Source organism: Giraffa tippelskirchi, chromosome 2 (genome assembly GCF_054371585.1).
Source record: "Giraffa tippelskirchi isolate mGirTip1 chromosome 2, T2T-mGirTip1v1.2.pri, whole genome shotgun sequence".
Taxonomy (NCBI): Eukaryota; Metazoa; Chordata; class Mammalia; order Artiodactyla; family Giraffidae; genus Giraffa; species Giraffa tippelskirchi.
The window spans coordinates 35,797,523-35,811,745 of NC_137276.1; the positions used below are offsets into that span (position 1 = coordinate 35,797,523).

General features: G+C 37.4%; 1 protein-coding gene and 1 long non-coding RNA gene across 9 annotated transcripts in view; one reads left to right on the forward strand and one right to left on the reverse strand.

The window, feature by feature from the left end:
- The window catches only part of EXOC6 (exocyst complex component 6), a 313,607-nt gene that overhangs the window by 236,844 nt on the left and 62,540 nt on the right, over nt 1-14,223 (reverse strand). For 4 of the 7 annotated variants that reach the window (XM_081554128.1, XM_081554103.1, XM_081554095.1 and 1 more), the window contains exon 2: nt 8,624-9,805. The exons of 2 other annotated variants lie outside the window; for them this stretch is intronic. Coding sequence is in view for 3 of the 5 variants with exons in the window: in XM_081554103.1 (XP_081410229.1) it covers nt 8,624-8,699 (76 nt within the window). In the remaining 2 variants the exon portion in view is untranslated. Of the gene's footprint in view, nt 1-8,623; nt 9,806-11,521; nt 11,605-14,223 lie in introns of those variants that run through there. One more of the 7 variants, XM_081554114.1, reaches the window with a different exon arrangement.
- The window catches only part of LOC145531536 (uncharacterized), a 75,674-nt gene that overhangs the window by 29,662 nt on the left and 31,789 nt on the right, over nt 1-14,223 (forward strand). The gene's annotated exons all lie outside the window — the stretch shown is intronic.

Consider the following 14,223-nt stretch of genomic DNA (forward strand, 5'->3'; position numbering starts at 1 on the left):
AAGTGACACAAATGACAGTTCAGCCTAGGTCATGTCAAATGGACATAAGCCAAAGATTTAGTCATTCTGAACTGCCACATCTTTTTAAAACAGCACAGTAATAATAGCCTGCCACTGTGCTAATAGCATTAAAGATATGATCTCATTTACTGTTTCCAACAATCCTTAACGACAAGTATAGTGCATGCAGGAGTGCTCAGTCGTGTCTGACACTTTGCGACCCCATGGACTGTAGCCCACCAGGCTCCTCTGTTCATGGGATTTCCCAGGCAAGAATACTGGAGTAGGTTGCCAATTCCTACTCCAGGGGATCTTCCCAACCCAAGAATCAAACCCCTGTCTCCTGAGTCACCTGCATTAGCAGGCGGGTTTTTTATCAGTGCGCCACCTGGGAAGCCAAGCGCTAAATTGCTTCAGTCATGTCCAACTTTGTGCGATCCCATGGGCTGCAGCCTACCAGGCTCTTCTGTCCATGGGATCCTCTAGACAACAATACTGGAGTGGGTTGTTGTGTCCTCCTCCAGCAGATCTTCCTGCTCCAGGGATCAAACCAGCATCCCTTACATCTACCTGCATTGCAGGCAGGTTCTTAACCACTAGCGCCACCTGGAAAGTCAAGGACAGGTATAATTGCTCCAATTTCTTCCAGATGAAGAAACTGGGATTTAGAGACAATCCATCACCCAGATAATGAGTAACGGAGCCAGCATTTAAATTCAAATCTGTCCAACTCCCAGAAAAATACTCTGAATCATTTTGCCACATGACGTTATCTGAAAGCCAAAGCCACTGAATAAGAAATATGTCTGTACAGATGGGTCATGAGGTGCAAAACCAGCCAAATCTTCTAATCTTAGAGTAATCTTGATCCATGTGTAGGAGATAGCCAAGTCCCAAAGCTCATATCATCATTCATAGATGTCCAATACCATTGTTAACAGGCCTTCATCCAAAAAAGGGACAGATCTTCCCCACTGACCTGCTGTTACTTATTTTAAATCACCCCTGTGAATAGCTTTTAGTCACATAATATAGTAGGTCATTGGAAACCAATAACATTCTACTTGGTTTTGGTTCATCCAAACATGGCAGGCAATTCAAATTTATTTCATATGATGTTCTTTGACGAGAAAATGTTATTGAGTAAATTGGTGAGTGTGTCTGTGCCCAAAACCATAATGTTGAAAAAGCACTTCTTATGGTGTATTTGGGCTTCCCAGGTGGTGCAGTGGTAAAGAATCCACCTGTCAATGCAGGAGATGCAGCCTCGATCTCTGGGTCAGGAAGATCCCCTGGAGAAGGAAATGGCAACCTTTTCCAGTATTCTTGCCTGGGAAATCCCATGGACAGAGGAACCTGGCGGGTTACAAGTCCATGGGGTCTCAAAAGAGTCGGACACAACTCTAGGACTAAACAACAACATGGTGTATTTATTTAGAGTATGTTGGAATGACAAGTCATTATACCAAAAGAAAAAGAGTCATTGCCCAAAAAGTGGCTTAACTTTTCAAGAGCTTTTATGATGAAAAGCCACTAACTGGGCAGTCATTTTAGAATTTGGTACAATGAGCCTCCATGCTTCAAGTCCCTGGTTCAATTATTGACCCATGGTCAATCTTGTTTCATCTGTTCCCTCACCCAGTGTCCCCCAGATTATTTTTGAAGCAAGTCTAGATCATATTTCATTTATAAGTCAGAATTATTTTTGGAAAAGAAAAATCCTAAGCTTTTAATACGTTATACGGAAATCATGGTGGACTGAAGTTCCAAAAGTATTCTCCAATATTACATAAATGTCCTGATAAAAATAGCTTTTTCAAAAAAACAAAACAAAACAAAATCTTTCATACTAGCATTCATAATTTAGACACAAGTTTCAAAGTTCAACTCTTTCATATTAGCTTTGTGACTTTTGGCAAATTATATAACTTTTCTCTGCTCCTTCATTCAAAAAATGGGGGCTGGGGACTTCCCTGGCAGCCCAGTGGTTAAGACTGTACACTTCCACTGCAGGGGGCACAGGTTTGATCCCTGGTTGGGGAACTAAGGTCCTATATGCTGAGTGGTACGGCCAAAGAAAGAAAGTGGGAAGGGCTGTAAAGGTATTTCATAATGTTGTACTGAGCAAATAATATATAATGCACTTGGCACAGGCATGGCCTCATAAACACATAATAAAGGAAGCTATTTTCTTCTTTCAATGTCCGGCACAGAGCAAATGCTCAATAAAGTATTGCTTACCATACAGTTATCCATGACTGTGAGGGACTCCTGTGACATCTGATGGGCTTGCTGGTTTGGTTACCCATGCTTGGTACTACTGATGAGATTGTCTGACTCTAAACCTAGAAGTTTTTTCCAGGGATGGAACTTCCCTGGGAGCAGCTCAGATGAACAATCCATTTCCTTCCCCTCACACCTTCAAGCTAGTTAAAAGTAGATAGAGCACAAAACCTAGGATAGAACAATAGATTGAAGAAGAAAGAAGAATTCACCCAACTATATTCAAGCAAATGGAAGATCTAGAAATAGCTCCACATATTAAACATGAGCAAGATTTTCAGAAACAATATGGCAGCTATGCAAATATGTTGCAACAAAGAAATGAGGAAAAGAGCTCAATGACAAGATCATAAAAAAAAAAGATAATGAGATTAAAAGGGAGGTGGAGGTTAAGGAAACAAATCAAAGGCTAAAATAATACTACTGAAGGACTATTAAGTAAATATAAACCGTAGGGGAAATAACAGGCATTTGCTGAAAATTGAATCATTAGTGCAATAAATAGGCTTCAGTTTTGCTTCTTAATAAGTATGGTTAATAATTCAAAGACACTAAAGTAAATAGAAAGAAGATAAAAGAAATGCAAGACAGATAAAACTGTCCAAATTAAAGATAACAGATGTCCCTGAAGTAGTAAACCTAACAAATCACACAGACATATTGTTTCAAGTTCTCAAAGAAAAAAAATTTCCTCTAAATGAAGGAAAAATTAAATCTGCATATTAAAGGAACACACAAGTTACAAGGGGAAAAAACCATATAGTACAAACAATACTGAGAACTGAACTTTAAGGATAAACAATTCTTAAGGAAAGTAAGCAAGAAAAACAAGTCATTTGTAAGACTTTTGTTTTGTTTCCATAAGCCAAACAGGCTTCAAACCTTCCCTGGTTTTATTTCACGCAAGAATTACTGGAACATGCCTATAAAGATAAATTGTAATGCACCAATAAAGGGAACAAGTTAACATCTCAAATGTTAAAATAAGTTCAGGGAAAATAATACCCATAAATCCTTTTTGAAAAAAAATTTCCAATGATGACTCAAATCAAAGGAGATAAATAGAGAAACCATGGCAAAAGACCTTATGTCAAAAGACAAGGGAGCAATGTCTACTAAATTACGAGAAAGAGAAAGCGTGACTCAAAAATTTTATATCAAGCCAGGCTATTTTTCAAGGTAACAGAAAGGCATTCTCAAGACTACAAACACTAAAGAGCTACTATACAGTCTTCTTGGTAGATAGCGACAGTGGTAGGGAGGCGACTTGGTGATGAAATACATACAAGCTAGAGAGGAATTAAAATAAAGAACTCAAGGATGGAAAAGATATGATCCAAGACTGGTACAGATCACTGAATTCACTTACACACAGAACAAAGATTAAACAACTGTGGAAATTATGGTTACAAAACAATATAAATACTAAAAACCTTAACCACTAAAAAATAAAATGAATTAACTAAATTCAGCAGGGGGGAAGGGGAGATAGAAGAATTTTTCCTGTACTAATGTCCTCAGTTCTTCTGGGAGTACACCAAAGATGCTCTCAAAAAGTGCAACATGAAAGTGAAAAAAACAACAACAAAAAAACCCATAATGACGCAAAACTCTTAAAGCTCATTTTAATCTTAGGAGTATCTTTATTTATTTTTTTTATTTTTTTAGGAGTATCTTTAAAAAGCTAATGTTCCTTGTGATAAACATTCATTTAAAGTTCAGCAATTCCTTCAGTTTAATTTATTTTTCTTTTGTCAAATTGAAATAGGATTGGACTTAATATTGTTCTCTAAAAATAGCACATCAGGAATGATCCCATTCCTAGCTAGCAGTCTTTTTCTCGACCTGTACATAGGACGTCTGAAGTAATATCCTTTTATAACAAGGGTTAATGTCAGGTTTGCAAGTAATTTTTTACTTTTACCCTGTTCTTTGCTATCTCCATCTCCTTCCTCTACCTCCTCTTTCATTCTGGAAATGAACCTGAATTCTCTTTACAAAAAAGCAATCAGTATTCTAAAAAGTAAAAGTGAACAGGGAAGACAGTTGGTCAATGCACAGAATCTCTGTCATGATTCACTTGCTTATGAGCCCATACATATGACCTTAACAAACTTTGGTCACATTACACTTTGTAAATGGGAAACACCAGTTCCAGAGAAAATGCCAAGCAAGCAAATGGTAGCAAAGATGATGATGGACAAGGACATGAGAAGGCAACTTGAAGAAGTGGACAAGCTTTGGTTTGGAATCAGAATACCTGAGTTCTTTTTGTGGTTCCGACACTTTTGTGTTACTTTGGATAATCTCTATGCCACCTTGGATGTATCATTGAACTTTTCTAAGCACCAGGCCCAATATTACAATATATTCCCATTTTTCATGAAAAGGTGGGAATATGTGTTTTTAAGTACAATATCATAATATTTAAACACTTAAAACTAACCAAAATATTTTAAACACTTTTAGACTAAACAGAGTACATCTGAGGCCATATTTTAGCCTGTGGGCTTACCAGTTAGTGACTAACAGTCACTGTTTACATACTCGTCAGTGGACAAAGCTGGACCTAATGGAAGTTGTCCAGCAGTGTTCTGGACCTACACACTTATAACAGCCAACTGTGTGATTCTTCCCAACTCTGTCAAGCTACCAATGACATCACATTGGGAGCCTGAAATCAGCCATGGTTGCAGTATTTACACCATGGAAATAATAAAATGCTATAAATGTGTCCCCTTGCCCCTCACCATAGCTGGTTCTGAAACTGAATACCACTGTAGCTATCTGTCCCAGCTGATCCCATGGTTATTGTACTGTACATTAGAACTAGGAGAGGTTGAAGATAGCCTGCAAGAAAGGAAAAGTCAATCAAACTAGTTAAAGCTAACAGGAAGAATTTAATTTTTTTAAAAAGGGTTAGGGTTGAACTACCACATCTTAGGGAAGCAAGGGTATGGTCTCCTGATTAAGAAAAGAGGAAACACAGACTTCCCTGGTGGTCCAGTGGTTAAAATCCATGCTCCCAATTCAGGGGGCCTAGGTTTGATCGCTGGCCAGGGAACTGGATCCCACATGCACAACTAAGGGTTTGCATGCTGCAATGAAGACTGAAGATCTGGCATGCTTCAATAAGATCTGGCACAGCCAAATAAATAAAAAATTTTTTAAAAGAGGAAACAGGACTGGATGCCACAGAGTCCCTCTCTCTCCATCACTAGCTTTGGCCTCTTTCTTGGTGTTAGTTTCATTGTCTCTTAAAGCTTCTCTTTTCTGGCAAGGATCAAGGCTAGGGGTTGCAAACAGAAGCACTTGCTCCCCAAAGGGCACAGGTCTGCTACTGGCACATAGGGAACCTTCTTCCTCTAGGATGAGGGAGACCTACACCAGGGTGCACGGCAGCTTAGAAGGGAACAGAGGGTGGGTTACAGTCTCTTGGCCCTGGTCTAGGTGCCTGTGTACAGTGAACGACTTACACAGCTCTACATAATGGCCCCATATGAGCACACTCTCCAAAAGTGGTGCCTTTCAATAAACTTTAGCAAAGATGTTGATGTAATGGTGTTAAGAATGTGATGAAAAGGCAACAGGGAAGCAAGGATCATTTGGTTCAAAATAAAGTTAAGACCATTCATAATTAAACTTGGAAATCCATGAGAAGGAGGCTCCCCTCTCCTTCCCCTCTTTTTAAAATAAACTGTTTCTTTGGGGATAATTTTAGATTTAATAAAAATTGCAAAGATAGAGAGTTGCCTTCCCAAGAAATAGGTGACGCAGATAGAATGTTTTTGTAAACTTTCTGAAACTTACAAAAGTATAAACATATGATTTTTACTTTCTATTTTCTCCATTAGTTTTTTTTAAAGGGTGAAAGTTAGCTTTAAAGTTCAGAATCTTATGCTAAGTTCGTTCAAAATTTATTTTGAACTATTTACCAAGTGTGGATGCCTCCACTCTTATCTCTATATAGGATCTTATATTGAAAATAAAGCCAAAGGAATAAAAAAACTTAATTATGACAAGGACAGTTCATTCATGGTCTTCTTTTATTTGACAAGGATTTATTGATATGTCCCAAGCATATTAAGGCAGAAAACATACAGTGATATGGAAGACAAGCTCCATCCTTACCCTAATGGACTTTCTAGTTTAGTGGAGGAGACAGATAAAAGAAACAAAGACCTAGAGGACACAGGAGAGCGACATAAGTTTGTGAAATGGCATGAATTGGAAGGACCTGTGACAAACTAAAAAGAGGGTGCACTGACTAAAAGTTTTTCAAGTTTAATTGGTTTTTCTTTAAAGTCAAAGCCAAAAATTCTACGTGCGCCATTGAATGCACGTGTAGGTACATTAGGCCTATAGAGCATCTGAAACATTAAATGAGTATTTACACAAATAATTAAGAAGTGGAAGTAAAGAATATTTAAAAAAAAATCTACAAGGGCCATGAGGAAGCACAGTAATGGCCCTTCACTACAATTCCTGAGGAAGTGTAACTTCCTGGAAGTTTAATAGGAATTAGCTAGGCAGTAAGTACTGAGGAAAAATGATTTGTGATAAATAGAACAATAGTAAGAGGGCATAGGATATTTGAGACTTCAATGTGATTGAAGGCCAGAAAATGAGTGAGGGAAGTAGCAAGAGATAAGCTGAAGTTTCAGGGGTCAGATAATGAAAGACTGAATAGCCTGTGTTGGGAATTTTGAACTTATTCTAAAACTAACAGATCACTTATATGTGGAATCTAATTAAAAAAAAAAAAAGGAGAGGTACAAATGAACTTATTTACAAAACAGAAGTAGAGTCACAGATGTAGAAAACAAACTTATGGTTACCAAGGAGTAAGGTGGAGAGGGATAAATTGGAAGGTTGGGATTGACATACACACACTACTATATATAAAATAGATAACTAATAAGGACCTACTGTATCACACAGGGAAATCTACTCAGTACTCTGTAATGGCATATATGGGAAAATAATCTAAAAAAAATACATATATGTATATGTATAATTGATTCACTTTGTTGTACACCTGAAATTAATACAACATTGTAAATCAACTATACTTCAATAAATTTTTTTAAATAAAAATAAATTTAAAAATAAAAACTAATGCAATTTCACTAAAAGGTTAGAAACAGAGTGATTTGATCTTGTAAGTATGGTTAAAAGGATACTCTGGTTGGAGTGTGTAGAACTGAATAGAGAGGAAGGTTAAGATTGGATGTAGTGGGGACAATTGGGATGATGTTGCAGTAGCTCAGGTAAGATAGGCTGGGCTTGGACTAAGGGGTTGAAGCTTGGTATATAGACATTTTATCAGATGGGATTAGGAGGATCTGTGACAGAAAACTCCAAATTACAGTAACAAGGACACATAGATATTTATTTCTCTCTCACATAATTGAATACTGTACATAGTTAGCTTAGAATTAGATTGGTGGCTCCACAATTAACAAAGACCAGATTCCTTCTACCTTGCTTCTCAACATGATTTTCATATCCTGATTCAAGACAGTCACTCTAATTCCAGCCATATTGCTATCATTCCACCCAACATAAATGAAAAAGAGAGGAAAAATTGCATGTCCCCTCCCTTTAAGATCATATCTAAAAATGACATGACACTTTTAGTTACAACTCAACATAGAACTTAGTCACATGGCCCCATCTGGTTGCAAGGGGTACTAGAAATAAAATTGTTATTCTAGAGACTACAGCCCATCTGAAAATCAAGTGTTCTATGACCAAGGATGAAAGGAACAACAAGCACTGGGGGATATTCAACATCTTCTGCAATAAAAGTAGGTAAAGTTGAGATATATTTTAGAAATAAAATTAACAGGATTTAAAGGTAGATTTAATGGAGGGGGGTGAGGAAAAGAGAAGAAACAAACCTAATTCCCACCTTTCTGACATAATCAACTGGATAAGTGCCAGCACCTTTCTGGAAGTAGACAAATGAAAAAGGCAGCAGATTTGAAACAAAGAACAAGAATTAGCTGCTGGGAGCATTACCACTCAGCCCTCAAAATTATTAAAGAAACAACTTAAAGTTACCTTGCATACCCTTTCAGAGATGTTCTATGTCCATACAGCTGCATGCATGTATAAGTGTGTATAATCTGTTTACTAACACACACATGTATGTTCACACATACCATTTCCACCCAAAATGATAGTTTTCAATCACATCATTATATATTTTGAATTTTTCACTTCATGCACCAACATAGATTTACAAAAATTTTTTTTTTTTGCATTTATCTTAAGTATGAAACTAAAAGCAGGGTTAGAAGTTAAAACATACAATAATATTGACTTTTGTATTTACCTGTGTAGTTACCTTTACTGAAGATCTTCATTTCTTGGAAGGGCTTCAAGGTGGACCTGAGGACTCCTTTTAACATTTCATGTAAGGCAGGTGTTCTGTTAACAAATTCCCCTAGCTTTTGTTTTCCAGAACATCTTAATTTCTCCTCTAACCTTGAGGAGTAGTTTTGCCAGACACAGAATTCTTGATTGACAGGTTTTTTTCCCACAGCACTTCAAATATTGCCTCCTATTGCCTCTGTCTGAGATATTTGGCTATTAATCTTATCGAGACCCCTTAAACATAATGAGTTTCTTTTCTCTTACTGCTTCCAAATTCTCTGTCTTTGTCTTTTGAAGTGTGATTGTAGTGTATTTTGGTATGGACTTCTTTGGGTTTATCATACTTGGACTTAGTTGAGATTCTTGGATGGGTAGAGTCATCAAATTTGGAAAGTTTGTGGTCATTATTTCTTTAAGTAATATCTCTGCCCTCTTTCTCTCATCTCCTTCTGGGACTCTCAAAATGCTTATGTTGGTTGGCTTGATTTTACCCACAAACACCTTAGGCTCTGTTCACTTTTCTCTTTTTTTCTTTCTATTCCTCAGTAGGGATAATTTTAGTTGTCTTATCTTTAAGTTCATGTTTCTTTCTTCTCTCTGCTCAAATCTTCTATTGAATCCTCTAGGGAATTTTTCATTTTAGTTATTGTACTTTTCAGGTCCAGAATCTCTAGTCCATTGCTTTTTACAGTTTCTATCTATTGGTATTTTCATTGTGTTTGTATATCATTTTCCTGGTTTCTTTTAATTCTTTGTGCATGATTTCCTTTAGCTCTGAACATATTTAAGACTGTCAATTTAAAGTCTTTGTCTAGGAACTCCTATGTCTGGTCTTCTTCATGGATAGTTTCTGTCAATTTATTTTTATCCTTTGAATGGGCCAGATTTTCTTGTATCTTTATAATTTGTGATTTTTGTTGACAATTGTACATTTAAATTTTATAAATTTAGAAATCATATATTCTTTCTTCTCCAGGGTTTGCTGTTCTGATTGCTGAAGGCTGCCGTTGTCCATATATTTACTGACTTTTCAAACTATTTTTGTAGAGACCATATTTCTTGTTGTGTATAGTTACTGAAGTCTCAGTTCCTTTGGCCATGTTCAGTTAGTGCCTTGAAGAGATTTCCTTGATTCCAGGAGCTAAAACAAACAAACAAAAAATAAACACCTCTCCCCTTCTTTGTAGATTGACTGTGTAGGGGCAATATTTTAATACTTAGTCAGGCTTCAAACAACTTTGCCATAGCTTTCACTTGCTACTTGCACTGAGCCTAAAGATACCCAGAAGTGAAAGCTGAGGGTTTTCCAGGTCTTTGCTGAGGATGTGCCCTGCCTTGTACATATGTGTGGCCTTCTAAATTTCTCAGCGGATATGGGCTTCTTTGAATGTCCTAATTTCCCACAATAAGTCTCTCCTCAGCTTTTTCTCCCAGGCTTTAGGCAATCTATTGTATGCCTCAATCATAATCTTTCGTCTGGGTAACTGAGGGGTTTTTGTTCACCATACATTGTTATAAGCAACATCCACCACCTTTCCGCCCCGAGTAAGTTCTGAGTTTGGTGAAACAGATGTACCTTGTGTTGGTCCTTCAGGTAGCCTCCAGACAAGTTAGAACACATTAAACATAATGATTTGAGTAAGGTCTGCTCTGCCTTCTTCAGAACCAGGGCCAAGGCTCCCACTGGAAACTCAGGTTGCTATCTTCAAGACTGCCACCCCATGAGGGAGGGAGTGAGGCAAGGGCAAGTAAAAATGCCACAAAAGTTTTCTACCACTTTTAAGTTAAATTTCTCTTGATTCAGCATTTACTTGGTTGCTCTAAATTTTTTTTTACTATTTTCCAGAGTTCTGAAAAGGTTGGTTTTTAGTTTCTAAATGTTTTTGCTTCTGTGGAGGGATGGGTGTTTAGCGCCTACACCATTTTGATGTTGTTACCTTTTAATAAGCTTTTAAATTTTGAAATAATTTTAGACTTTAAAAAAGTTGCAAAAATAATACAAAGAATTCCTGTACAGTGCTCTCATAGCTTCCCCTAATGTTAATATTGTTTATGATCACAGAACAATGATCAAAACCAAACCAAATTAATATTAATACAATATTAGCAAATCTACAGATCTTATACAAAGGTTTCCAATACCTCACTAATGATCTTTTCTAGATCCAGGATGGACTCCAGGATCATACATTATATTTATTTTTCACGTCTTCTAATTTTCTCCAGTCTAGGAGAGTTCCTTGATCTTTCTTGTCCTTCATGACCTTGATATTTTTGAAGGGCACTTTCTAGTTACTCATAGACTGTCTCTCAGTGATGCTTCCCCCTGGCTAAATGTAGGTACCATCAGCTCTCTTTACCCTCAGGTTCTGTAACCATGGATTCAATTAATTATGGATCAAAAATATTTGAAAAAAATCCAGAAAGTTCTGAAAAGTAACTTTGCCATACACCAGCAGTTGTTTAAATTGTATTACATATTATAAGTAATCTAGAGATGATTTATAGAATAGAGGAGGATGTTGTAGGTACTATGCAAATATCACATCATTTTATATAAGGGACTTAAGCATTCAAGGATTTTTATGACTATGGAAGATTCCAGAACCAATCTCAAGCAGATACCAAGGGATGACTGTATGCACTTTTTAAAAGAACAACACAGAAGTGATGCTGTGCCCTTCTCATCACATGATATCAGGAAACACACGATGTTGATATTACAAAAATAGTTACAGAGTTTAGAGAGTTCACCAGCTTCCCTTAATGTTAACATCTTACATAGCTAGGACATCTTTGTTAAAACTAAAATATTAACATTGGTACAATACTGTTAACCGCTATTTACTTGGATTACCTGTTTTTCCACTGTCCTCTTTCTGTTCTAGGATATAATCCAGGAAACCACACTGCATTTAAAGGTAGCTCTGTTTTTATGTGATTACGCCCACATGAACTCATAGCACAAGAGTCCCACCCCTTCATTCGCCACATTAGAGCATTGATACACTAACAATATATGGTTACCAATGGCTACCAAGTTTCACTTCTCACATTCCCTCACCACAAGAGAGGAACTGCCCACATTTATGTGGTTCAGATTCAAAAAACCTAAAGAATTTTGATTGGATTGACTTATGATAAATGGCTTCCACTAATAGACATGACTGAGGGAGGGAGGGTCTCATAACACAACACAAGGTTGCTAGAGGCCTACCCTCATGAAGCAGAGTTGTTCTTGCAGAAGGGGAATCATTGTAAACTGGGCAGTGACCTCAACTAGAATCCACCACATTAATTCATTAACTGGTTCTAGTGACTAAGTAGAACTAACTAGTGACTAACTAGTTTGTTCAACTTGTTTCACAGATGAGGACACTTAAGTCTGAATAGGTAAGTAACTTTCAGAGTCCCAGAGCTAATCCTTAGTAAAAGGAGGGCTAAACCCAGGCCTCCTAACTCCTAGTTCTAGACTTAGTTTCTCTGTCTGTACAATTACCATGATTTGGGTATAAATACCAAGAACCAAAGAATCTGAAATTAGAAGCAACCTCAAAGTTTATCAAACTCTTACTGATGCACCCATTTACCAGTGTATCCAAGCAGATTCCAGGGAAACAAAAGCCTTTCCTATTTATTTTTCTCCAAAATTGGGATTTCAAAGTAATACACATGCAGCAGCTTAGGATATAAACTGTTTTACTTATCAAAGAATTGAGTGGGAGAGAGTACAAGGGAGGATGTTCATCAGCAGGCTTTGTTAAAAAACCTGGGCTAAAACCATATAATGAAACACCATACAATCCATAAAAGAAAACTAAGAGCTCTCTATATGTCAACACAGGAAGCTGTTTCATATACAGCATAAAGTGGAAAACCAAATTCAAGTAAAAGGTGTGAATAGTGTAAACCTATTTATGCAGGAGACAATGGGAACAGCAACTGTCGTCATATTGTTAGCAGTTTCACCAATGATGGTGGGATTACAGAATATATTTTATTTTCTTCACTATACTTTCCTATAGGTTTGAATTTCTGAACAATGAGCATGAACTTTTTCAGCTCAGAAAATATGCTAAGTGAAAGAAGTCAGACACCAAAAGTCATGTAGTGTACTATTTCATTTATATGAAATATCCAGAATAGACAAATCCACAGAGGCAGAAAGCAGATTAGTGGTTTCCAGAGGCTAGAGTGAGGGAAGATGGGAAGTGGTTGCTTAATGAATATGGGGTGATGGAAATGTTTTGGAACTAGATAAAAGTTGTGGTACTAACTGCTACTGATTTGTAAACTTTTAAATGATTATGTTATGTGAATCTTGCCTCAATTTTTTTTAAAATTCATTTTCTGAAGTGAGGAATTCTCAGTATTCATGTATTCTCTATTATGGGCTTTAGACAAATAGCTTATCTATGCTATATCACTTATGCATGCATGCTGCATGATAGATCCCTAAGTTTTGTCCAACTCTTTGCCACCCCATGGACTATAACCCACCAGGCTCCTCTGTCCACAGGACTCTCCAGGTAAGAACACTGGAGTGGGTTGCCATTTCCTTCTCCATGGGATCTTTCCAACTCAGGGATCGAATCTGAGTCTGCTGCATTGGTAGGCAGATTCTTTACCACTGAGCCAACTGGGAAGCTGCTGTATCACTTAGTTATCTGTTAAGCAAGAAGAGTTTATTCTTAGTTCCTTAAAAAACTAGGAATAAAACCACCATATGACCCAGCAATCCCACTCCTAGACATATACCCTGAGGAAACCAAAACTGAAGAAGACACATGTGTCCCGTTGTTCATCGCAGCACTATTTACAATAGCTAGAACATGGAAGGCTACAGTCCATGGAGTCGCTAAGAGTCAGACACGACTGAGCGACTTCACTTTCACTTTTCACTTTCATGCATTGGAGAAGGAAATGGCAACCCACTCCAGTGTTCTTGCCTGGAGAATCCCAGGGATGAGGGAGCCTGGTGGGCTGCTGTCTATGGGATCGCACAGAGTCGGACATGACTGAAGTGACTTAGCAGCAGCAGCAGTAGAACATGGAAACAACCTAGATGTCCATCAACAGATGACTGGATAAAGAAGTTGTGGTAGATATACACAATGGAATCAGTCCTAATAAGGTGGATGAACCTAGAACCTATTATACAGAGTGAATTACGTCAGAAAGAGAAAGATAAATATCGTATTCTAATGCATATATTTGGAATCTAGAAAAATGGTACTGAAGAATTTATTTACAGGGCAGCAGTGGAGAAACAGACATAGAGAACAGACTTATGGACATGGGAAAGGGGAGGAGAGGATGAGATGTATGGAGAGAGTAACATAGAAACTTACATTACCATATGTAAAATAGATAGCCAATGGGAATATCCTGAGCCAATGCTGTATGGCTCAGGAAACTCAAACAGGGGCTGTATGTAAACCTAGAGGGGTGGGATGGGGAGGGAGATGGGAGGGAGGTTCAAAAGGGAGGGGATATATGTATACCTATGGCTGATTCATGTTGAGGTTTGACAGAAAACAACAGAAGTCTGTAAAGCAA